Below are 26,825 nucleotides of genomic sequence, written 5' to 3' on the forward strand. Positions count from 1 at the left end.
CTGGGCTAGAAGGTGGTTGGTGGGGGGTCTTCTCTTTTGTCCTTGGGGTCACAGACCAGCAGAGCTAGTTTCTTCATGAAGTCATATAGGTATAAGCCCTAAGGCTTGGGAAATGCTAAAGACCTAAAAAATGATAGAAATGATCATGAAAAATCACATTAGGCACCTACAACTCAACTCGTATCCCAAAGGTTAAATTATACATACTGTAGCATTGGGAGCATATTAACATGGTTGAGAGATTCTGTGGTGGGATGTCTGGAAAGTAAGAACCTTAGAACCTCTGAAGGTGCTAAAGGAGCCCTGCTGGAGCCTGGTTTTATATCACTAAGAAAGGTGTGGCTAAGAATGCTCCATTTTGGCCTCTCCTGTCTTCTTTTCAGCACCATTTCTTACCAAGCGTACCCCCTTCCACCCCACCCTCCCACATCTTGTCTTCAGAGCTGTGGGCAGGAAGCAGGAGGAAGCAGGTGTCCAGCGGTCCTGCATGACTGCTTATGGAAGTGGTGGGGATTTCTGCTTTGCAGTTGCCAGGTGGTTGTCACTTAAAGCTTACTTAGGCCATAGTCCCTTTCATCTGGGTCACTCTCGTGTTTCCTCCATCGACAGCACAGGTGCTGGAATATCATGGTCATGTGGCTGAATATGATCAGAGGTGGGGGCAGAACAGGCCTTTCATGGAAAGTCATGATGAGCTGATACCTCTGAAACTTCCACACTTGGTTGGATATTGATTTTACCTCAAAGAATGTATTGCTGAAATAGAGACCAGAGAGAATCGAGTGAGAAACGCCCTGCTTCCTGAAGCATCATGCCCCCTCCTGATTCAGTCTCCCTGCTCCATTCCACATGCTCCAAAGGACCCTCTTACTTAAAGACAGCGATGAGGAGGTTGACCAGCAGGATGTTTGCCACGAGAAGGTAGCAGGCCATGATGGCTGGCACGATCCAGGCACCTGTCTTGCAGGGAGGCAGTTGGATTATCTTACCATCCTCTCGAGTCTCATTCTGTCCACAGGGAGCTGGAGGAAGCAATACAGGCAAGATGTGAGGAATGGTGTGGCCCTGTGATTTTTATAAGAAGACTGATTTGAATGAGAGGATTTTTTTTCAGATGACGGAAAAATACAGTCATCTCAAAGCAAATAAACAAACAAAAATTCCAGAAAAGACAAAATAGAAAAATGAAAGCTTCATGAATATCCCTAGGGGCTGCTACTGCAGAGAGGAGGTGGTCCTGTCAGTCAAAAGAGATGGGTGGAGCCTCCTGCTGGCTCTTGATGTTCCCAGGAAGCCTGGCGAGTGAGGGCTTTCCCCAGAGTGCCTGAGAAGCAGAGTCTCAGGCCCCATCCAGTTACTTTCAAAATGTGCTGTGGAGGCCAGAAGCCGACAGCTGTAAGAGCAGCAGCTTCAGCTTCCAGGGCTATTGATTGGGAATTAACACCGGGGCAGCTGTTAATTGCCGCAAGAAACAACCCAGGGGCTCTGCGTTAATGATTTGCTGTCTTAGTGTGAAAAGAAAGGAACAGGGGTGGCACCTTGGGAAGTATTTAGGGGGACTGTCTCTCAGGGTTCTGATGGATGGCATTTCACGGGGAGGGCATTGAGAGGCGATAAGCCAGGACTCTCGAGCCTGGAGCCACCTGCTTTTTTTCCAGCGGCATTTCCATTCCAAAAATGTGCTTCTCAGGGCACAGGGAACAAAACCAAACTGCATTGACTAAATGGGCAAATAGAGAAAAATAAAAGATCTGGAGGTGGGGGTGAGGAGGAAGGTGATGCGTGGGACTTTGGGTGCACGTGAGTAATGTGCTGATGAGGCCTGCTTGGAGTTGCCTGGTAAGCCCAGGGGAAAAACAAATGCTTGACAAAGCTCCTTAGTACTGCAAGGACAACACGGCAGAGGGAGTGAGACGATGCCCTCAAGTGCCAGGAACAGGGGAAGTCGCCCTCCCTCTCCAGCTGTCTGATATTGGCTTTAGAACAGAGTCCTCTTGCATCTATTTGTAAAAGGGGCTGGGGCATGAAGAGGTCTCAGCTGTTGCCATGGGCAGCTTCTGAAGATCTGCTGGGGAAGGTACGCAAAAGCTGACCAAGAATCTCAGCTAAAGGAGTTGGAGAATGACAAGTGAAGTCCATTTCCTTCTCAGGAGTCAACAGAGCTAGGCTGTGTGCTCCGTCAGGGTTCTAAGCCCTGACTGCACAGAGGATCGCCCGAGGAGCCCTAATAACTGCCCATGCCCAGCCCTGCCCCAGACAACTGAGCCAGAATCTTTGAGGGTGGCCCAAGCATTGATACTTCTTTTAAAATTTCCCAGGCAATTTCCAGGTGCCACTAAGGTGAATCTATGGAGCTAGAATCAGTCTGGAAAAGCTATGTAATTTTAGACATGCTCTCAAGTCCAAAAATCCATCTTCTCAACTTATGAGGATTTTAATAATATCAGGATACCAGGACTGTTTTTATGGCCAGAAGAAGATGACCAAAGTGATTCCTTTGGATCTGCCTACAAGATGATCAGGTGTTGATGGAATTTGTTGTTCTCAGAGAGCTGGCAACTTTTTTGCTGTTGGCAGTTATAGCACTACCCACCCAAGACAGCCCTGTAAGAGGTTCTGATCATTTCCTCCTTTGAAAGGAATACCCAAGGACAGAGGGCCCCACAGGCTCTAGGATGAAGTTCAAATTCTGAGCATGGCTGGCCCCATACCATCTCTTGCCATGTCCCACCTCTCCTAAGCACAAAGCACCAAGTTTCCTGCAGTTCTAGAAATGTCACGCTTACTTCCTGATTTTAAGCCTGCTTCTTCTTTTGCTTCCAAAAGGCCCGTCTGGGACACCTTGCTCCCACTCCAATGCTTCGTCTGGGTGAATCCTATTCACTTTTCAGGGCTCACTTAAGCTTTTTCTTTTCTTTTCTTTCTTTTCTTTTTTCTTTTTTGTCTTTTCGCTATTTCTTGGACCACTCCCGCGGCATATGGAGGTTCCCTACGCCAGAGCCACAGCAACGCGGGATCTGAGCTGCGTCTGCAACCTACACCACAGCTCACGGCAATGCCGGATCCTTAACCCACTGAGCAAGGGCAGGATCGAACCCGCAACCTCATGGTTCCTAGTCGGATTCGCTAACCACTGCGCCACGATGGGAACTCCTCACTTAAGCTTTCTGCTAACTTCCTGCCCCATTCCAGCCAGTACTGGTATAGGTATTGACAGAGATCCTCTGTCTAATCAAACTCCACTCAGGTTCTTCTGAGCTCATGTTCAACGAGGCCTCAATTTGTAGACTTTCATGTTTGTCTCTGTATTGTCCAATTTTAGCAAGAATCCTGCTCAGTCAGGTTAGCCAGAATCCCCACCCTCAATATCTGATCACCATCAGTATCTGATCAGGTTCCTCATTCTCCCCCAACCTCCTTCTGAAGTCTGATCACTCTGGCCTGTCCTCAGTAAGACTCCGTTATGTCAGATTAGACAGAACCTTCTTACTCCTGATGTTTCCTCTTATTGAATTTCTATTCACTGACCCACAGCCTGTTCCTGGATATACATTTCCTTTTTTGGGGGGGTGTAGGAGGGCTCCATCTCTTTCTCCTATTACAGAACTCATGGCAGTAGCCCCCTTTAAATAAAGCCTTACTATCTTTAACCAATCCCATGAATAATATTTTCTTTTACTAATTTTCTTCAGTAATCCTGTCTTCCTTATAATCCCAGATCTCCCTTTGCTTGTCTTTTTCGGGGGCTTCTTAATACTGTTTCCATATAGCCAATTTACTGGTCTCTGGGTCCCACAAAAGAATGCCAGTGGGAACATTTATCTTCATGGTTTCTCATTACCTGGCTCAATGCATACACACAGCATATCCACAAACATCCATCCATGAAAATTACATGTTGAGTGAGTAAGGGAGATCATTAAACATAATTTGACTGTTGAGCACTAGCAGTCATCATAGCTCTGCAAAGTCTCTTTATGATGAACAGTTCTAACTCTATGCAGTCACTGAAATTCCACCCTTGGGATTGGCAAGCAGGTGTCCATTTTTAATCAGATGCCCCTTGGCCATAGGCTCATAGAATAGCTCACTCTGCTTTTCCCTCCTTAGCAAAGCTGCTCCACCTCCCCACAAGCTTGATTTCCCTTGGGGCTCTCCTGTGCTGCCCTTCTTTGGGCTTATGGTCAGATCCCTTTGGGGAAGCAGACAATGAGCAGCAGAAAGAATTGCTTAGGGTAAGGTGTAAAGTGTACACAGTTTCTACAGATGTGGTCCCTGGTCTCCATTTCACAGTGTTATTCCGAGATTTCTCTTTAAGTTCTGGGAGAATGCAAAATAAACTTGTGAGGGGCAAAGCTCATCCAATTTTTGATCCCATATTTAGTGAAGATGCAGATGCTTCCTCCACTATGGTCTTCTTCCAGTCTAGAGAAAAAACAAGAACAGTAGGTGCTTGATGATTTCAAGTGGCCCATGAGCACTTTCACGGGTGTTCAGAGAGTGTCATTAACATATCTCTAGATCTCTTCTTGGTTTCCCTACTAGTTAAAAAATTGGACCAGCTTATTATGTTTATACAATATTTGATGTGATTTCATGATTTGCTCTGGGAACTCCCTGCTAATTATTTGGGTATTAATTTATTCCACCTTCCCCCATCTTTTATTCATCCTGCCTTTATAGAGGCAGTATTATTTTATTGGCAGTATTATTTATATGCACTATAATTAGGCAGATCTGGATTCAAATCCTGATTCCACCATTTTCAAATGATGTGATGTTAGAATATTTCATGAACTTCAGCCTCCTCATCTATAGTATATAACATGGGGGGAGGGCACCAAGATCATTAAATGAGATTATGCATGCAAAGCACATAGCTCAGTATCTAGCACATAGCACTTAATATTAGTTGGTGTCACCACTGGTATAGTTGTTTTTGTAATTAATAGACTTGAAGCTTCTCAAGGTTAGGGACTATGTCTTATTCCTCTTTGTTTTGCAATCACTTAAGCACAGCACTTATTCTACAAACATGTGTTGATTGGTTATAATATGCTGGATATAGAAAATGCTGGGTTTTAAAGGGACAGTATGTGTTGCTAAGGAACCCACAGTTAAGTAGAGGGCATAGAAAGGGAACACTGCATTATTGGGTGGGGTGGGGTGGGGTGGGTGAGCTCTGCTGGGGGTTCTGAAGTAGCACAGCAGAACTGCTGCTGCACCTCTAGCCGGGGTCACACGGAGCAGGCTGGTAGTCAGGACCAAGCTTGAGGACCATCATCTAGAATCTACAGCAACAAGTATGGTATAAATGAATTAGATGATCTTTGTGACAGTGATAATGATAATGAAAGTGAATCATTAAGAAACAGCCATCATTTGGTAATATCAGCAAAGGGGCAGTGAACATTATATGCAGCAGTTAGCACAAAACATTGCTTTGTAATGGCTCCTAGCCATGTCCTTGCTCAAAGTATTTATCTGTATGAGAAAGTGCAATGACTCAACCTTACAGATGTCTACCACTGATGAAGATGAACTAGGTACCTTTAAGATCTAACAAGCAGCACATTTTAGGATGGGGGTAAGTGATGTGGATTGTCAAATGGTACAATGCAGTATGTGGGGGTTCTTGTTGCCGGGGAAATTCTTCAGGGCATGCAAATCCAAGAAGGGACATGGATGGATATTTAGGAGCATGTGGGCTGGCAGCTGCTGTTGGGCTTTCCCTTTCCTTGTTTTGGAACTTGACACAAGAGCTTTCCCTTCCAACACTCTTGCAAGAAGTAAATGTATAATCACTAGTACCTTCATGCCAGGTGACATATTGTCACCTCCCTCTTTGTTGGTGTCAGTTGAAAATGTCTCTAGTAGATGTTCGCTGGTTCCACCTGCACAGTGTATATTTCCTCTTCCTCTGGTAAGTGTATCCTGCTGTCCGTTTGGGGAACTGTCTCTCACCCACTCTTAATCCATAAGATTTGGGTGAAATGATCTCCAACTCCATACTTAGGAGATTAATCAGTATATTTTATACCCTGATTGCAGTGACTGGTTCAGGGATGAACAGATGACCCTAGCCTGACCAAGCAAAGCCAATAAACATAACCTTGTAACTTTTGCTGGAACTCTAATTAAAGAGAAGCTGTCTTTTTACAATGCAATATAAATTTACCTACCAAGTGAAGAGTGCCAGCCCATGAATGACTCCATCACAGAGAAGAGAAGCAGATTCCTGATTCAGCCATGCCTAAAACCAGCACTCTTCAGTTATATGAACCATACAATTCCTTTCTTCTTTAGGTCAATTTGAATTGGGTTTCTATCACTTGCAGTTGAGTCCTGGCTAATACAATCACCCTTGCCTCCCCTGTCCCCTGTCCACAGTAATTAAAGACATTGATATTTTGTATATAACATTCCTGAGAGGCTGCATTTGGAGATTTGGGGTAGCAAGAAAAGATTGGAAGGGGCAACTGGGAATGTGAAATCTGACATGATTTCAAGGTTGAATCACAGTTTGGGGGTTTCAGGAGCCAAGCAGAGAACAGCTTAAGAAATCTGTTGCTCTTTTATTTCCCCAAGCAGAGAACAGCTTAAAAAATCTACACTGATCAAAGCTCAATTGTCCAACTGTGGTCTCTAACTCAGAAACTAATGACACAGATTTCATTTATTATCAAGTAAATTGGATAAGCACACTTGGGAAACTCTAGCCAAGCATCTGGACACATCCAGCTACTCCTAAAATGAAGACAACCTTATTCTAGAAACTGACCATAGATAGATTAGGCCAAAGAAGCCCCAGGGTAGGGGTGCAGGTACAGAGTGGGAAGGCTACATCTATGCAATTATGACCAAATTAGGATCAAACTTTTGGAAATTCAGATTCTCTATGGTTTATTTATGTGGGTCACACTGACATATCACAAGGCAGAAAGCTAGAAGTGCCTTAACAAGTAGAAACAGGATGGATGATTGGGTTACAGAACAATGATAGGTTGTGGAGTCATAATCAAGCCAAATTATGCAGATGATAGTAAAATAGTCCCCCCTTTTCTGTACATGTTCTATATAGAAGCCTTCCAACAGATGGAATTTTTATCATAAATAAATTTTTATGATAACTAAAATAAGGGCCAACAGAATCCCTCACTAGAATGTCAGCTTCATGGGGAAAATGGATTTTGTCCATTTTGTTTGCTAAAGAAACAGCAGCTATAACATTGCTTGGCACATAGTAGATACTCAATAAATATCTGCCTAATGAATGCAGGTAGGAATATCACACACTGTACATTTGACTTGCGTGTCAGGCATATCTGTCAGGGTTACATGTGATCAGTTTCACTGGGTACACTGTTTTCCTGTCTACTTGAAGATCTTGAGTGCCACCAAACCCCGCTAGTATGAGATGGTTCCTGTAAGAGCAAAAAGCTGGAAGAGGGAAAAATAGATATTTGGTTATTTGTTTTTGCAATTGCCAAGTTTTGCCATTAACTTGCAAAGGAATATGCCTGGCCATTGGGAAAGGCTTTAGCAAATCTCCCTTCTGAATGCTGTTATGTAAATCTCCACAGCACACCAACCATCACACCATATCTTAAACTCATGGCAGACATGGCTAATCAATCACGATTCTTTTCCATCAGGTTGTAGGTTTCAAATTTTTTCTAAGACAAAACTCCCCAAAGCACAACCAATCAAGTGAAGTTGACACAAGAGACGGAATCTTTCTCATAGTTCCTTCAAAAATGAGATCTTGGTGAAAGATATATGCCACTTTTCATCATCCTCCTTATGCTCATATAGCCTGGCCTATGCATGACCTATACAACCTTGAAGTTTCCTAGGAACCAAAAAGGGTCAAATTAGACATCCTGCTCTTTTGGACCCTGACATTTTTGATGAAGGGCCACCCATATACATCCTGTACTCCTGGACACTGCCCACTGCCCGTTTTAAAGGATAGTTTTTTAAATTGATACTTCTACAGGAACTGCTGATCCCAATTCTCTATTTGGGATCTTCAAAAGCAAAGGACAGTAGAGATTTGTAATAAACATCTATGGAAAGTAGAGCATGTGCCAGTCTCTGTGCTGGGTACTTCACATCATCCCTTGCATGTACACTTGCCAGGAGCTCCATAAGAAATGTATTATCCTTGTTTCACAGTTGTAGAAACATGCACTGAGGTTCACCCCTAACCCGAAACCACACAGCTAATAAGGGATAATGCCAGAACCACTCATTCATCCATCCTCAAGATAATGAGTTCCTGCTATGTGCCAGTGGGAACTGGTTCTCGAGATGGAATTATGAATGAATCAGAAATGGGCCCTTCCCTTCTCTGACCCCAAAGCCTATATGTACACCTCTCCATCGTAGATGGTCTTTACAATGTGGTAATGCTAGTGATGACGTACTGCATGCTTCGGTGTAAGGCTCTGTGCTATGAGCTTTATGTATCACTTTATTTTAATCTTTATAACGCTTTGACATGATAGATTTTATTGCTCCATTTAAAGATGAAGACGTGAGGCTGAGAAAGCTTTAGTATCTCTGCCAGCATTTCAAAGACAGTAAGAACAGAGTCAGGATGTCCATGCAAACCCGCTCAACTATAACATCTCTTTCCTGTGTTCCTCTGAAGAAAGAGTCAACATGAGGTTGAGAGGAATCTCAATTATGAACAAATGTAAAGACAGACTAAGAGACATCTAAATTTTTCTTGTTTCCATCAATAGGAATAACAGCCAGAGCTTTTCAGATCAGGTAACAAATGTATGGAATGCTAAAATTTAAAGCGTGGAGAAAGAAGTTTGATTCATCTAATAGATATCAGGTGTAAGCACCCATGTCCCAGAGGTTAAGATACTTGCCCATTTGATTTTGTTCTGTAGGACATGGGGAAAGAAACATTCATTTTTCTTAATACACATGCTATGCTCTTTCCAAAAAGCATGAGAAAGTAAAAATGAAACACCGATATTTGACATAATGAGCAGCTTAAAAAATATGAAGAAGAAGCGTACTTCATGAAGAGTCTCTCTTCCTCACTTGGCTGAGGAAATGTCTCAATAGCTTATTTCAAATCACAGGCAATGGAATAAAGAATTTAGGTGGATGACTACATTTATCCAATTTTTTTTTCCTGAAGAAAGTATTTTCAACTAAAAATCCATCTTGAAAAGGTAAGGAGACAAAGAGGATTTCTCCATCTCATTTTGGAAATCCATACACTTTACCATAGAGGACTTAGAATGTCATTAGCACAGTCCATATGGCTTACTCCAAGGAATTTAGATTTAGGTAGTTCTGCGTTGGGGGTCTTTTTCCTGACCCAAAGCTTTCCTTGGAAAGAGAACTGGAGATGCCTCCGTTTATATCCATCTAGAAGGTTCCTGATCTAAAAGTCTTAGCAGTAGATCCAAACAGAAGTCTTCTTTATGGAAGTTAGGGGGCCACCTTTCTGTTTCTTTTAATAGGCTATAGCCATCGTCCTCTAGAAGTGGAGGTCAGGAAGAGCAGAGGTAATTGAAAACCAGGTAGGCTGCAACTTTGTAGTCAAAGCACCACCCACCAGCTCTACTTTTTACTCCTTTTGGGGTTCATCTCTTTTCCCTTCCCCCATCCTAAATGATGGGCAAATGCAAACTAGTAGTGACATGGTACAAAGACAACCATGACAAAAGAATGAGAGGAGGCTTCAGTTCTTCCATCTGTGAATGGAGGGTCTTGGACTATAGATATTCCCTACAGTGTGGTACCCATACAGCTCAGGAAGACCAAGATGGCTGTAGGATACAGGTACAGGGCATTAAATAGCACTGAATTGGAGACTGAGAAAGTGATGACCTTTTCAAGCCTCTTTTCCATCTTCCTGACTTCATCAGAGGGAATGTGTCAGTTTGAGGATAACATTTCTTGAACACTTCCTTAGCATTTGCTAAACATCCTTTTTAGTAAAGACTGAGCAGGCTGAAGGCTCAAGCATCTGGACAGAATTTCCTAATCATGTGGTGTTTTCATTCTGTTTATTTTATGGTCATTGTCTATTACATCAAATCATGCTGACTTTTCAACTTCTGGCCATGAGATAAGTTTTTAAAAATAAATTTAGGTCTTAAAAATGAGCCAATTTAACTAAAAGTATTAAAGAGTAGACAGATATTAAAAAGCACTGACTAGTTTATGTGACCAAAGGTTGAGAAACGATGAATGATCTCTAAGCTCCATCTAGTCCTGACATTTTATCACTCTATTAATCTATGAAGAGGAGCAGAAAGCCAGAACAAACCCCAGACTGGATTATCTATCTCATGAGTGAACTACAGGCCACTTGTAAAAGCTATTTTCTTCTCATTCCTATCAGAAAAGTCAACAAACTAGCCCCTACTACAAAATATAGAACTCAGCCACCACTGAGAGGGAAAAAGTCACCAATGACAGAGCCTCTAACTCTTCAGGGTTAGGGTTGTACACACTCGACTTTGACTTATTTAGGAAGCACAATTAGATTAATAAACCTTTGGTTTTAATCCAGTGAATCAGAAAGCAGGATGTTATAAGCTTGAATATGTTGTGTGTGAATTGTGAGTGGGGGAGGGGAAGAAGGGAGAACATTCAATTCCCTGTTATCTTGGTTCTTGCTAATCCTTATTTCCAGCTTTACCTAGAGACAAACTTGTCATCTATTTGCTGTTATTTGAGAGGAATTCAAAATTACAACCTCAGTGGTTTATAATTTGGGATCAAGAATTGGAGTTCCCGTCATGGAGCAGTGGTTAATGCATCCAATTAGGAACCATGAGGTTGCGGGTTCGATCCCTGGCCTTGCTCAGTGGGTTAAGGATCCGGCGTTGCCATGAGCTGTGGTGTAGGTCACAGACACGGCTCGGGATCCCGAGTTGCTGTGGCTTTGGTGTAGGCCGGCGGCTACGGCTCCGGCTCCGATTAGACCCCTAGCCTGGGAACCTCCATATGCCGAGGGAGCGGCCCAAGAAATGGCAAAAAAAAGACAAAAAAAAAAAAGAATTAATGTCAGCAAGATCCTGTACAAAGCTTGCTGGGAAAGGATGTGTATCCATACTACCCTGTTGTACATACGAGTTTGTTGCCATGATGTAGCACAGTAATTGCATTAATAGCTCCAATTTCTCTCTCTGTGACCAGCCTTCTGTGCCCTGTGATTTGATATTTTCTCTCGCTAAACATGTAGGATCTATTTCCTGGCCCCTTGATTCTGAGTTTGGCTATGTAAGCTTCTTTGGCCACTGGAATGTTAGCAAATGTGACCCATATAGAACCTTGGAAAAAAACAAGGTGGGTTTTTGTTCCCACCTTTTCACTTTAGCCATCGCCACCAGGAACATGCCTGAGCTAGCCTGCTAGAGAATGAAACACATGAACCGCTGCCCCAGCCATTCCTGCTGTGTGAGCTGAGGTTGTTCTGGGTCAGCTGACAGCCAGCTGACTCCCTGGCCCATGACTGAGCCCAGTCAAAAGAACCATCCAGCCAGCCTAAGGCTCCTGAGCTCAATAAATGCTTACAGCTTTAAGCCACTGCCTTCTGGGGTGGTTTGTCCTACAACATCATCAACAGATAATATCAATATCTATTGTCAATAGATACCTGATAAACATGCTCCATTCCCTTGCTCTGCTCACAACTGGAAGAGACAATCCTAGTTTCTCAGGTTGACTAAGCCCTTTCCTAGTTTCTTCACCCTACCCCTTCAATTCAGGCCCGAGTCCTTTCATTGCTCAAGGAGCAAGAAACGAATTCATTGACTGACCAATGGCTAATCAGACTTGGTGTTTAGAGATTAAACTGAGGTGCAGTGACTTTAGTTAGATGATGGCAGGCATTAAATTAATTGAAAGATCATATAGATTCAGACCAAGTTCGGTCATTTAAAAGTAAAGCAAGCCATCTGAGAGAGGAGAGGAGAGGGGAAGGCAGGGAAGAAGGAAAGCAGAGAGAGAGCTAGAGAGCAAGAGAGAATGGGAGAGATGATTAATTGGCTGAGCCTGGAGAGAAGTAGAGAGAAAAGCAGATGAGTGGTCATGGCTTCAGATTTTGGCTTCCCCAAACCACTTCCAGCTTCATTTCCAGTCAGTTTACGTCATGCTTTGTTTCCTGTCTTTGAATGTTTTTGAGGTTTCCTCTCAGACACTTACAGTCAATCTTTATTTAATCTAGTTTGAGTTTTTTTTTTCCTTGCAAGCAACATTTCTCTAGTTGAAGACAAAGCCATTAATATCGTAGTCAGAATCAGCTTCTCAGGCTGGTAGTGCCATCAAAGCAGGCAAAGATCCAGTATGCTAGGAACTCACGGCAATTAGGGAGGAGGCCAGTGAGAAGGGAGAAGGGGGCTCAGGGAGGGCTTGGATGGATGGAAATAAAAAGTGCTTAACTTGCAATTTTACTGGCTCCTCATCTCATTCCCTTTGATATTTGCCTAAGCAAAATAAGATTAGATAAGCTTTTTTTTTTTCTCCTTCAAACCAAAACTGAAAACATCCAGAGAAAAAGTCAAATTATTTACTCTTAGATTTTGTGCCATGTCCAGCTTCACTGTAACTCCTGTCGGTGACTTTCTCATCACAACTCTTCATGTTGCAAGAACATACCCTTCAGAGCGCCAACAGGCATCCCTTCTATCCCCGGTTCAGGGATCGAGGCTTCCTTCTCACTGCCTTCACTGTGGAAGTTTTCCTTCAGTAGGTCCTTTCCACCTGAGCCATCGTGCCTTACGTTAAGGAATATGCTTCTTATTTTTATTTAAAAAGGGACTGGATAATTTTTCAGAAACCCCTGCATCTGTCCTGCTGGCTGTCTGAAGAGGGAAGAACTAGGACTTTCTTCGAGAGGGAGTGTCTCATGAAAGGAAACCAGCAGCCTGACATCAGGGCTCTTTGGGCTGAGAGGGATCAGTCCAGTGAGCCAGGCTGTGCACACCTCTGGTACATCAGGGACACCAGGCTGTACCAGCTGCATAGAAAAAAATCCACAGCTCCCACCAACTCCCATTGGATCATCCCCGGAGTTATGTGACATTAAGGGAAACAATCAATGTGGCCCCTACTATTCAGGAAAGTGTTTATGTGCAAACACAAATTCCTGCTGACATTATTTACAAATCCCCTGGTGAGCCACAGATAACGCAGGAAATCCATTTGTGCCCAGAGCTCATGCTCCTGGCTGTCTGCTGGCATGCTTCCTGCTTCCCTCTGGGGGCCTCTCCTCCCCTCTCTGCTCTCCAGACCCCAGGCTCTGTTCTCCCAGCCATCTCTCTCTCTTTACTTTAAGGGCCCTCTGCCCTCTTGTCTCTGTTTACTGCTAAAAATGTAAGCTTTTCACACTTCAGCGCCTGCTCCTCAAACAGCAAAGAATCCAGATCACAGTCAGTGTATGTTCTACAAAAACCTCCACTGCTTTGGGAGCTCGGAATGCAGTGTCCATCATGTGCTGCCATGTTGTGAACAGGAGTCCAACAGTAGGCAGATATAAACAACATCATTATAACAAAAGGGTTGGGTGGCAGTACACCCTCATACAGTGGGCTAACAACTTTATTTCCCAGAGCAACACTGGCACATGTGCGTTAAAATAAAGCTTTCAATATAAAACTGTTTGCTTTATCAGCTAAAAATAAAAAACTCAGATGCCAATCAAGTGGAGAAGCAGGGTGGGGACACAGAGAGGAGCAAGATGGGAGAACTACTTTGCTGTTTGGTGTGGTTTAAATATTGTGAATAATCACCTTGTTGTACATCTCCTATTTAGGGATCTACCCATAAGTGACCCATCTTATTATTCTTTGAAGTCACTAGACACAAGCTACTAATCTTAGTTTGAGTTCAAGATTTGCCATCTATATACTATTAAGTCAATTAAAGTGTCTGAGCCTGATAAAATATTAAAAGAATATTAATAATAATGATGATAATACATACCCAAATTTCCTCAGATTCATTCATTCAGCAAGTATTTATGGAGCCCCTATGATGTGCCAGACATTGTTCTAAGTGCTTGGGATACACCAGTGGAAGAAGCACCTAAGATCCCTGTTCTTCTTCAGCTTGCATTGGGAGAGGGATGGTGGTGGTGATGGGTGAGCAGAAAATAAATAATAACATCATAATAAGCAAACTAAGTGGTGTGTTAGAAGGTGCTAAGTTCTGTGGAAGAAAATAAAAAGGCAGGGCAAGAAGGACTGGAAGGGTGTGGGGGTGCCTGGGAAGGGCAATGAGAAGGTGAGATGGGAACAGACTCCAGTCTTGGATGAGGGAGTTGGCCAAGAAGCAATCTGGGCAAAGGGTGTCTGAAACAGCAGCAAGGCTAAGGCGAAAGCCCTGGGGCAGAATTGCCCCTGCTGTGTGTTCTGTGAACTAGGACTTATCTTACATAATGCAGAGGAGAGCAGAGAAGAGGAAAGAGCTAAGGGTAGAGGGAGATCACGTGTCCTGTGGGGCCTTCAGAAGGACCTCCCAGGATCCAATCAGATGATTATAAGGCATTGCTATTTATTGAAATCCTTTTTGGCTTTATTAAAGCAGGTGAGTAATTCTCCTTCATCCTTCTGGCTCTTGCCTGATGATTTCTTGATTTACTTACTCAGTAAGCCTTCTCTTCATTACCTCTGTTTTTCCCAATAGATCCCCAAAGACTTTAAATGAAATAGGGACCAACTTTCTATCCCCAGGTGGTGAACTGGAGGCAGCTAAGCTTTGGTCCTGTACAACCTGCAAGAGACTCCCTCTGCATTGATCTACCATTAAGAGATGGAGAGCTAATGAAAACTGGCACCTGGGTTCACCCTGGCTTTCACTCAATCCTACCCACGTAAAGAGCTACCCTGCCTTTACTGGACAAACAAGCAACCTGCTGAGGTAAAGCTGGTTTCTAATCTGATTTGAGCAAAATCAACTTTTCTAGATAGAAGTTTTCATAGTCCGAGGCTTGGGAGAGGAAACAAGGTTCTTATTAATGACTTCAGAGCACCCTCCAGCTTTTCTCATTGCTGCTAACTCCTCAGCGGTTGCTGCTGAGTGCAAACTGCTTGCTGTACCTGCTGTGTCAAAGAACAATGAGTTTAGGGATGGGCAAAGCCCCTCTGGTTCTTTAAGCATCTTCTTAACCTTTCCCGAGGCAGGAAACCCCACCAAAAGCTGTGACCAGGCAGTTAGTCTGAAAAATTTTTAGACAGTTTTATTCAACAGTGTGCCTATCTACCACAGAGTACATGCAGAGACAGGCTGCATTTAAATTCTTATTTCTTTTCTTTGTGAAGATAGGAAGGTTTTTGTCTTTTTTAAAAAGTGAAATAGGAGTTCCCATTGTAGCTCACTGGAAATAAATCTGACTAGTATCCATGAGGGTGCAGATTCAATCCTTGGCCCTGCTCAGTGGGTTAAAGATCAGGCATTGCTGTGAGCTGTATCGCAGGTCGCAGATGCGGCTTGGATCCTGTGTCACTGTGGCTGTGGTATGGGCCAGCAGCTGTACCTCTGATTTGACCCCTAGCCTGGGAACTTCCATATGCCATGGGTACAGCCCTTAAAAAAAATAAAACAGTGAAATAGAAGGTTTCTATAAAACCTGTGTTTTCTCCTGACCTAGACAATGCCCCCTCCCACCACACACACACCAAAAATACTACTTTTTTCCACAAATAAGGAACTGAGTTGACCATATTGATTAAAGTAATTGAATACTGGATGGTTTCATTTTGTCACTGCACAAAGTACACAGTAGTGACATGTGAAATCTGACCTATATTTGTTTTTAAAAATATGGCTTTCCTGATTTTAATAAGCTTATGCTTAACACAACTCCACTCTAAACAACGCTGTATGATGGTATTTCCTTTGGCCAAGTTGGTCTGAATAGCCCTGTGGGAAGATCTGAAAACTAAATCACAAAGCAGTATAAAACTGGCTAGTTTCTGGGCCCTACACAGAAAGGAAAAAAGTTGGGCTTTTTCCACCATATCCCTTGCCTAATTGTGAAACAAAGGCTGTTCTCTGGACTCTGGTGGGTTGCAAACTGGGGGAGTTTGTAACCAAATATTCTCTCTGCCTTTCTCCATATTGTATACAACTATTTAGTAAAAAGAAGATGGTTGATATTGAGCTTCCTGCTCAATGATAACAAACATACATGGCGCATGCACACACATCCCAACCAGGAGAGAGAGAGAGAGGATGCAAGAGAGCTAAAAGAAAGCTGCAGGGTCAAGTCCAGCTTAATTGTTAAATTAGCTAATGAAATATAGAGGAATAGTCCCCTATCTGCATTTATTGTATGACCTGGCTACAATCAAATCCCAGTGTAAGATGCAATTCTACTTAAGACGACATAAAACCAATGTCCAGTGGATTGAATGTGATCACTGTTCCTTGGAGCCACAATAGGATATATCCACATTGATAGATGCGGCAGATGGCCAAGTTTTTCACTACAACTTTCCAAAGAACAGGGTTGATATGGTCTGATGAAACAAGTTTCAAACTCAAATACAACAAACATTTTTTATAATTTTATAGCAAATTACTGTGGTTACAGACACTCTAGAGATGGGTGTGTCAGATTCTATGCCAGATGCTAATATAAATTAGCTCATTTGTCATAACAACCTGTTTTTTAAAGGTTAAGATTATGGAGGCTGATCATTAAGACAAAATGGAAGAAATCCTATAATAATCACTTCAGAATGTCCCACCCATTCATTCATTTTAAAAATTTTCATTTGACAATTATTAAACCACTTGCTATGTTCCATGCATTATTTTGCATACTTTATAAATTTTAGTTCATAAAAAACATGAGAGAAGACATATAAGGTAGTATCTTAGCTCAAACTGCCATATACCATGAATTGGGTAGTTTAAATAACATTTATTTCTCAAAACTCTGGAGGCTAAGAGGTCCAAGATCAAACAGCCAGTTGATTTAGTACCCTCTAAGAGCCCTCAGCCTGGTCTGCAGATGGCTACCTTCTGTGTCTTCATAAGGCAGAGAGAAAGGAAGCAAGTTCTCTGCTGTCTCTTCTTTATAAGGGCACCAAGCCCATCATAAGTGTCCCACCCTCATGAACTCAACGAAATTTAATTACCTTCTAAAGACCCCATCACAGTCACTTTGGGGGTTAGGGACTGAACATATATGAATTTGGGGGAGATACAATTTAGTCCATAACAGGTAGGTACTTTTCTGTTTTACACGTGAGTAAACTGAGGCACACACTGGCGAGTAACTTGCCCAGTGGCACACAGCTAGTAAGAGACCTCAGGGCTTAGACTCAAAACTAAGATTCCATCATCTAACTAACATATTTTGCTATTTCTCATGTTTGGGAGTTGAGAGTTATGTTAAAGTCATGATGGTTTGATTGCCCAGACATCTATATTTAGAGAATCCTCATGTTTCATTCTTTTGTCTGGGTCAGTGGCTCTCAAATGGTGATGTCCATAAATAATACTCTTTCCATGTTATAGAGACTTGTGAGAGTAAATTTGACCATAAATGATTTTTGACCAACATGCTTACTTTAGAACGACATCTATGTGGATAATACATTCAATGTAAATAGAAAATGTATATTCATCACCACAAATACAATAAAAGAAATTTAAAATCCCAGTTTTAATTTTATTTATTGTCCAAGGATGCCTTTGAAAATGAATTAATTGATATTCTTTGAAAGGGGCATGAGTAATTCATTGTTTATAGGGTATTGGGCAAAGTGTTTCATCCCACAAGCTTGAAGACTCAATTTAAGCTCCTGTTTGGTCTCACTTATCTCAGTTCAAAAGTCTGTTTTTAACCCACAGAAATAGAAATCTTTCCATTTCACTTGAGCATGTAGGTGGGCCCCAAAACAAGCAGTTTGGCACAGCTCTTTGCAGCCACCATGACTGATAGCTTCATTAAACATAGTAGTGTTGGGTTTGCAGTAGGATCTCTGTTGAAGCTGAGGACCAACCCAAATTAGGTACAACGAAAAAAAAAAAAACCAAATCTTGTTTTGTTATGTGTTATAAAGAATAGCCTATTATTTCACGTTACTAGGTGAGTGAAAGAACTAGTTATACTTGTGGGTGCCATGGATATGCACGGCTCCAGCTGGTCCCACATGACAATAGGCACTAGTGATGTCAAATGGAGGAATATCAAACAAGGGGATTTGGCTTTACTAACTGTTGGAAGTCTGTGTGTCAGCATCTCAGACCAGTAGAAATGTTCAGAGTTATGTTTATGTTCTTCAAAACGCAAGAGGATTGCTATGGCAGATATACAGGGCCAAGGGGTTCACTGCATTCTCTTTTCATTTAATTATTAAATTTTTGTATGAATTAATTTTTTAGACTATATCCAGGCCTAAAAAGGCCTAAGTTATATTTCCATAGAACTGATTCAGAATATTGACCTACAAACGATGGTCATGGGACTTGATTTCCTCTATTGTGAGATTTAAAGAGATAAAGTTAAGGATGTTTCCATCTTTTTGTAGATTTGGTGATCTGAATTATTTAATGGTCAAGACTGAAATTACTTTAGATTCTTAGTCTCTTTGTATAGAATCTTCTTGTCAGGCAATCCATAGCTGACCTACAAGATATTGTACATGTAAAAATAATAAAATTGCATTTAAAAATATTCTGTAATTCAGTGGGTTTTTTCGCTTTTTGTTTTTGCTAATTTGGATTCATTTGGTAGTAAAATTCGTAGGGATTTAGGTCATATTATTAATTTGCTGGAGAGCAATATTTGGATAGTTTTTTCTTCTCTGCCTAGGGAATCCTGGTGTAAATTAAGTAGATTGAATAGTGGGCCATTATGACATGGTCACTAACTGTTTGAGTAGATCCAAGCACCAAATGTCCACTGAATGGTCAGCTAATCATTTAAGAGTAGGGAGAAGCTAGCCAATTGCAGATAAAATACTTGATTTCAAATGTCTCCAACACAAGGACAGGTGAAATATTTTCTACAGTCTACCTTCCACATTCTTTTTCTCTCCATTTCCTCCATTGTCTTTCACTCTCTTTTATTTCCTTACTTATTTTTGAAGAGATCATGAGGTCAATTTTCTATTCCATCAGAACAGTGTCATTCCTTTTGAGCTGGCTAGAGAAACTATCATGTCCTCTTCTTGTGCGTCCTTCCAAATGCAAAGCACTCAGCATCTGTACTGAGGTTCTATAGGAAAAGCCTCTTCTCCCCAGATTATCAAACTGCAGTGAAAGTCTGTCTCAATCAAGATTCTGCCACACCTACAAATACATGAGTGGTGGAGAGCCCTGGATCTAGGCTCCTGAGCCAGCCAATTTGGGTTCAAATCCCCAACACTGCCATTTATTAGCAGTATAACCTTTGGTAGGAAACTTAACCTCTCCGAGTCTCTGTTGCCTCAACTGTAAATTGAGTGATTATCACACCTATCTCACAATTGTTTTTGCAAAGATAAATGAGTTGTTATACATAAAGCTCTAGACAGTGCGAGGTATGCACTGTACATTCAATAAACTCGGGCTATGTCTGTAATAGGCCCTCTAGCTTGGAGGCTCCCAGTCCAGACTCCTGAGCCAGCTGTCAGTGTTCAAAGTCCAGCTCTGCCTCTCAAAATAGCCATGTACCTTAGGCAAGTTACTTATTAGGTCAAACCATATGAACTTTCTCAGAGTAGATCATTTTTGACTTACAAAAATGCCGACTTCATAGGGTTCAAACTAATGTGTACATAATATTCTCTGAGCCTTGGTTTCCTTATTCATTAAAAATAGAGGTACTAATCTCCTACTTCATAGGATTGTTATGGGGAACATATGAGTAAGCATTCATAAGATATGTGGGACAATGTCTGATTATAAAGAGTGCTATTTAAGTATTTACTGTTATTATTTTATTACCCCCACATCTCATTAGCCTGCTTCTGTCAGCCTTTCTGTCTTGCCTGCAATGCCTGATCCTCCTTGAAAGTGTAGTCTCAATGCATCCGACTGACCCCCATCCCCACTCCATTCCCTCCACTTCTACCATGTCTCTTGACATTTGTTTATTCACTAAGGACAAGATGTTTTATACTAGCTGACCATGGGTCCCCTGTCATCTTCATCTTCTTCATATACTGACCCTGGAGTGAGATAGTCCAGGGCGAATATGCCATTTTTTTCCTGTTTTAAGTGTGTCTTTTCATGTGATGGTTACTTTATATCTTAAGAAAAATTAAGTTATATTTAAATGGGGAGCCCCTAATGTCTTCCTATGTTTTTTAAAAAAGAGACTTAAAAGAAAACTTGAATACTTTTAGATTTATAGAAAAGTTGCAAAGACAGTACAGAGAATTCCTATGCATCCTTTATCCAGTCTCCACTGAAGTTAAAGTCAGACACAATTACAGCACATTTGCTGAAATGAAGAAACTAACATTGGTCCATTGCTATTAACCAAAATCAATATTTCATCAGTTTTCCATTCATGTTCTTTCTCTTCCCAGATCCCTCCAGCATGCTACACTGCATCTGCCCAGCATGCCTCCTTAGTCTCCTCTGGATTGTGACAGTTTCTCAGGCTCCCCTATTATTCATTACCCTGACAGTTTTGAAGAGTACTGGCCAGGCACTTTATAGAATATTATTCCATTTGAGTTTGTCTTTTTTTCCCCCTCATGATTAGACTGGGGTTATGGAATTTGGGGAAGAATACCACAAACATCAAATGCCCGTCTTGTCAGCTCATATTGAGGGAAAACGTCACCCACATGACTTCTCACTGGTGGCAAAAACCTTGACACCTCTTTGGTGTGACCAAGTGAAATTTTTACATAAAATTCGCTACATGTTCAAGTTACCAAGAGACTTAGATAGCAAAGTAGGTAGATTCTTAAAAATCACAGCATTTTGAAGCACCAAACAGGTGTGTTCAGTTGTTCTCAGTCTTATCAGATCCCAAACCTCTTTTTTAATAAATATTTCCTACTGCCTCTTTTACTGTTCTGAAATAAAATTTATCGATGGTAATAATTCACCATTACTATGAATCATAACAGAAAAATCAATATAATGTCCTTATTTTAATAAAGGGGAAATAAAGAAGTGATTTAAAATAAAATAATAAGTATGTTGATATACAAATGCTTGGGTCTGACTGTTCCACAGGCCACATGAAGCGGTCAGATGCTTACACTTATATGAGGACTCTCCATGAACGAGACAGACACAAATGTAGACTGATAGATGACTCAAGTACAATGGGCAGTATTGCCACTGGTGAGCTGATTTTCTAAAAGGATGAACAACCCTTGGGAAAGCTCCAAAGTAAACAAAATACCACTACCATCAATTTTCATGGTGTTTTCATTCCTAGAAAAATTTGCTTATTAAAAACATGCAAAAATATTGTCTTTTAAATGTAAAATGGAGAGAGGCTCAGATAGTCATAACTAGGTTTTTCACCTACACGAATGCCTGCTGAAACACTGGAAAGCTGTGTGAAACAGAGAACAATACTTGATTGTGGGAGTGTCCCTGTGCATTGCAGGACAGGGACCTTCCCTGGACCCCACTTCCTAAATTCCAGTGGTTCCCCTCATTGAGCGCATGCAAAAAACCTCCTCAAATTTCAAGGTAAAATTTCCAAAATATGGAGACCGTGCTGCCCAGTCAAGACCATCTCTGATAGTTTAAGTCCAATCACCTCAGTTCACAGCTAGGAGCTTGGGTTCAGGTCCATATGGCTGGAAAAGGGCAAAACTTAGCCTAGAATTCAAGTTTGCCAGCTCCTAATCTGCACGAACTGGTGTTTGCTGAACCCTCAACAGTACCCATGGTAACCACTGAATTGATGCTGATGGATCAAAAATCATGCAATTCACATCCCCCACCACAACCACCACCCTCATCACTATAACTATATTCTTACACCAAACCCTTCAAAGAATTTCCATTAAGTATAGCAGAAAATCCATGTCCTTACACTGGTGTCAAAGGCCCTGGAAATTGAACCCTCATTTGCCCTTCAGCTTTTTTCAAACTATATTTTTCTTTGCATGTTATGCTTCTACCATGCTGGTCCTCTCTTAGTTACCGACAAGAGTGACCTCTTTCCTGCCTCAGGGCCTTGGCACAGACTATTCCGTGTCTCTGGGTTCTTCTTCTGATTGCCTGGAAAACTCCTACTTATTCTGCATAGCTGAACTCAAGTCACTTTGTCAGAAAGCCGTTTTCTGAGTCTCCTTTTCAATGTTCTCCTAGCACCTCTATTTTTGAGCACAATTTATCAGAGCTTATGATTAAGTATTTGTGTGATTCTGTGTTTGATATTTTACATCCCCACTAGGCTGTTAATTCTCAGGAGGCAGGAGCTTCACAGGTTTTACTCAAATACCATGCTCCCCCACCCACCATAGTGCCTGGAACAGAGTAGGTTCTAAATATTTGCTGAATTCATGAATGGAGGAGAAATTGTGTTAGCTGACCAGAATGACTTTCAGGTTGGCTAGAAGGCAGACCCAATAGAGTAAGTAAGATAGTAGTTTTTCATGATGATCAGTAGCAATAGAACCTTGGTTCTACTTTGCTGCAAGAGAGAGAGAGGCATGCTATTTGAGACCTCTTGTTTTGGCACACATGTTCCAATGGATTTGGTTTGAGAAGAACACGGTGGAACAGAGGAGGCTTGAAGGCACCTTGTTGTCTTCTCTATGACTCAAGAGCTGGCTTCCCTCCTGGAAGGTGTTGGAGGCTCAACTGGCAGCTTTGTAAACTTCAGCATTTTATAAGACTCAACCCTACAAGCATCCCCACTTCATCCTTCCCCTATTTACTACCAATAATACCTATTTCTGAGTAGTACTTGGTATTGAGCCTTTTAAAGAGCAAATTGTGTTTCATCCTTTCCCAAACTTCCAGTCCTTTGGGTATCACTTTCATTAATTTGGCACATCTGCACATCACCAGGGCTATTATTCATTAATGTTTTTCTTTGAACACAGCACACCCTGACACTGATGTTGATTTTAGCTTCATCATAAACACTAATATGCATGAACTCCTGTATTTCTTGGGCTTATTATATTCATTTGGGGAAGCCTGCTCTTAAGAGTATTCCTATGGGGGATGCACACCAAGGCAGACCTCACTGTCTTTAATTTGTTAAGAATATTGAAGCACAGAGAGGTTCACTAACTTGCTCAAGGTCAGAGAGTCATCAGAGGTGAGAGAACTGGGATTCAGAGTGTCTGCCTCCTGGTGCTCTCCTGGGCTGTCCCTGCCACACTAGCTCAAACCATTCTTAACTGAGCTCTATAGGCACACCAGGCCCTCTGTAAATGTGAACGACTCTGGGTCTAAGGATCACTATTCCAAATAAACTCTTCTATAAAGTTTTGTTTCCCTGTTTATGTTATATGCAGTGCATGTTGGTTGCTGGTATTTCTGGGCTGACATTTTTCTGCACCTGTGGCATATGGAAGTTTCTGGGCCAGGGAATGAATCTGAGCAGCAACCATGGCAACACTGGATCCTTTAACCCACTGCGCCAGGCCTGGGATTGAACCTGCACCTCCACAGTGACCCTAGCTCCTGCATTCAGATTCCTAACCCACTGTGCCACAGAGGGAACTCCTGAGCTAATATTTTTTTAGATGCCTCTTCCCAATTTGTGATTTTTGGACCCATCTGTGAACATGTCTCGTGACAAATGCTGAGTTTTTGTTCACACTACTAGGATTGTTACAATTTTGATGATGGATGTTATCTTGACATATTCATGGAGGTAAATCTCCTCTGGGGGTGTGGTGTGTTTTCATGTGGGGTCTAATTCATCCATGATGAGTGCTTCTGGGAGCATTCAAAGAATCACTGTCCCAGGGCTGGAGGAACCCTTCATGAGGCACAGGATGGCTCCAACAGAGGAGTCAGCTCCCATCCTGATTCTGGAAGCCACTTGCTTCTGAAAGATTCCCCACCCACCTGACTATCAGCATATGGTGGTGAGCTGTTTCCTGAATGACTGAAGAGTTGCTGATCTGTTTTTAATTCCAGTCCCTAACTTAGAATTCACACATTTGAACCCAGGAATTCCACCATGACATGTCATACCGACTTGAGCTCCTTTAGATATAAAATCCCAGTCTTACTGGCATTCCTTCTGATCTTGGTTAAAGACATCTAGGATTACTTCTACTACCTGGCTTTTGTCCTTATTGTTCCCTTGGTCTGGAATGTTCTTTCCATGCCTGTTTTCATCATTCATATCCCAATACAACTTTATCACTTCAAGGTCTTTCCTTGACCATTCTATGCAAATTGCACTTCAACTCCTCATCCCAATGATTCCCCAGCCTACGCCCTGGATTTATTCTCTTTATGGAACCTATTACTACTGAAAAGTACCTTATTTGTTTACAAACTGTCTACCTCCCCCCTGCCCCCAGTAGAATGTAACTCCCATTAAAGGAAAGATGAGGCCTCTCTCCTGTACCACTTTCTCTCTAGAGCCAAAAAAGGCACTTGATAAGTCATTGCTAAGTCAATAAGTGCATGAGACTGTGGTTCAGTCACTACAGCAAGGTGCAGGGGAGAAAGGAGGGCTGTGGAACCAGATGGAAGCAGTCGTCTGTTATGATATAGAGATAAGAGCACTGGTTTAGGAATTAGGTCTGAGTTCCAACTCCGCCTCTGCTGCCCTGGCTGTGTGCTGCAAGGAAGATATTTAATTTCTGCTCTTTTTCCACATCAACAGTAAATCAGGATTAAGCCAGTTGCAGTATATCCTGTGCTTGGACCCGTGCCAGCCACTGCAATAGGATCTCAGCAAATGTTAATTTTCTTCCCTTCTCCTAGAAATGCCAGAAGAAATCCATGAAACTCATGACACGGCCTCTGTAACACACTTGACAGCTAATAACGAACTCAGGCATCCTTATATTTAGTACAATCTGCTTAAGTTCAATTGCCGTACATTTTTCAAAAAGCAGTGACATTTTCGACACTTGGTTATCTTATGTAGACTCCTGCTAGGGTGCATAATCTTAAATCCCTGAAAAGATCTAGCCTTTTAGTGCATGACCTGTTTGATAGAAGTGTCACCTGCCCTGTATATTCAATGACTTGTTGTATAATAGAACCGCATGCGCCGTGTACAGCTCCTCTGGTCGTTGAACGTTATGTTCCTCAGGTGGCATCGGTGACTTTGAAGTACTTGTCAGCAACTGGATTTCCTGGAACAGTACTGTAACCACTCAGTTCACAGTGGCATTTTACTTCTAAAGTCCTTATTCAGAATATTAAAAAGGGAAGGCCACGGACTCCATTGCTTTAAGGACTATGATTTTGTAAAGCTGGATCCCATGATCTACTCAGGAGAGTCACTGGCTCCAGCAAATGCTTAAAAATGGTTTTGACTTCAGTCCATAGTGTTAAGTTGGTCAGTAACTGCAACTATTGAGTCTGATCAATAGTGAGGGTAGTTCTTCCTGCTTCATCCCAGATGATGAGCTGAACTGGCTGAACCGGACAATTTCACAGGACTTCTGAGATCACTCTAGCCACTTCCTCTGATCATGCCAGGTGATGCTTTTTTCATCAAAAAAAAAAAAAAATCACAGGCACCTCTCAGATACAAAATTGGGAAGGGAAGTGTTGAAGTTTGTTAGACCCTACCTGGATCTGCAGAATATCTGGTGAATTCTGAGTAAGTTAGGCCTCTGAGTGCTCCTCATTCTTCATTGCAATGGAAGCTAGGTTTATTCCATCCCAAACAGCCTGAGAGTTGTTTGCTAAAAGTGGCTTGTCATTTAACCATGCTGACACTATCATTGCATGATGTCCTAACTTGGTCTTTGGTCTGAAGATCATATGAGTGAGCAGAGTGGAGAGAGATGTTGTGAAACTCCATGGGGGATGGCAGAAGGGGGCCTGGAACGCTTTGTTCCTGGCATCAGTTTGTGAGGACTTGGGATCTTTCCAGATCTGTCCTTCAGGGCTTTACAGATGTTGACGGCAACCATCTTGTACAGTTTTGCTTTGAGAAGCAACGGTAAGAAGGTGAATTTTGGATTCCAACAGACCAGGTTTTCCTGATCTCTGCACTACCGACATTTTGGGTTGGGTGATTTTTTTGGCTTGGGAGGCTGTCCTGGGCATCAGAGGATGTGCCATAGCATCCCTGGCCTCTACCACTAGATGCCAGTAGCATCTTTCAAGTTGTGACAAACAAAAACACTTCTAAGCAGTGCTCAGTGTCCCCCAGGGGTGAAGGGTGGGGCTTAATTGCCCCTGGTTGAGAACCAGTGGGGTAGATCTAACTGTGGGAGATCCCGTGGTCACAAGAAAACTTCTTTGAGGGTATTCCAGCTTCTGTTGGCTGTTCTCGGGCTTTTTAAATCTTTGAGCTTCCCGGGAAATAGATTTTCAATGGACCTGAAGATAACAAAGGGTGAACTAGAGCAAGAGGTGAGAGAAGGTGGTACCTGAATGCTGTGACTCCTCTCCTCTGTACCTGTGAGCCTCTGAGCAGGGAGAGGCATGGTGTAGATGAGGAGAAACCTGGATGAACTGGAGAAGCTGGAGTTGGGAACTCCAGCACCTACAGACTGAACTGGGGGAGCTTGAGGCTTTTGGAACTTCAAGTAATCCTGATATTTAAATTCAGGCATCAGCGATTTATTGCAGACAGCATAGAAGACGGTTTTTGGAAGCAAGCCGGGCATCTGCCAAGGCCCTTGGCAAAACTGCAATGTAGGCATAGCTGTTTTTGCCACCACCTCTCTTTCTGAACTTTTCCCACACCCCGTCTCACTTTCCCTGCC

General features: G+C 42.1%; 1 protein-coding gene across 2 annotated transcripts in view; it reads right to left on the bottom strand.

The window, feature by feature from the left end:
* Positions 1-26,825, bottom strand: part of TRPM3 (transient receptor potential cation channel subfamily M member 3) — a 529,690-nt gene that overhangs the window by 13,454 nt on the left and 489,411 nt on the right. For both annotated transcript variants that reach the window (XM_047767762.1, XM_047767760.1), the window contains 2 exons: positions 872-1,022; positions 557-756 (listed from right to left, as the gene is read on the bottom strand). In XM_047767762.1, coding sequence (XP_047623718.1) covers positions 557-756; positions 872-1,022 — 351 coding nt within the window. The remainder of the gene's footprint in view (positions 1-556; positions 757-871; positions 1,023-26,825) is intronic.

The sequence above is a fragment of the Phacochoerus africanus genome, chromosome 2 (genome assembly GCF_016906955.1).
Source record: "Phacochoerus africanus isolate WHEZ1 chromosome 2, ROS_Pafr_v1, whole genome shotgun sequence".
NCBI classification, from domain to species: Eukaryota; Metazoa; Chordata; class Mammalia; order Artiodactyla; family Suidae; genus Phacochoerus; species Phacochoerus africanus.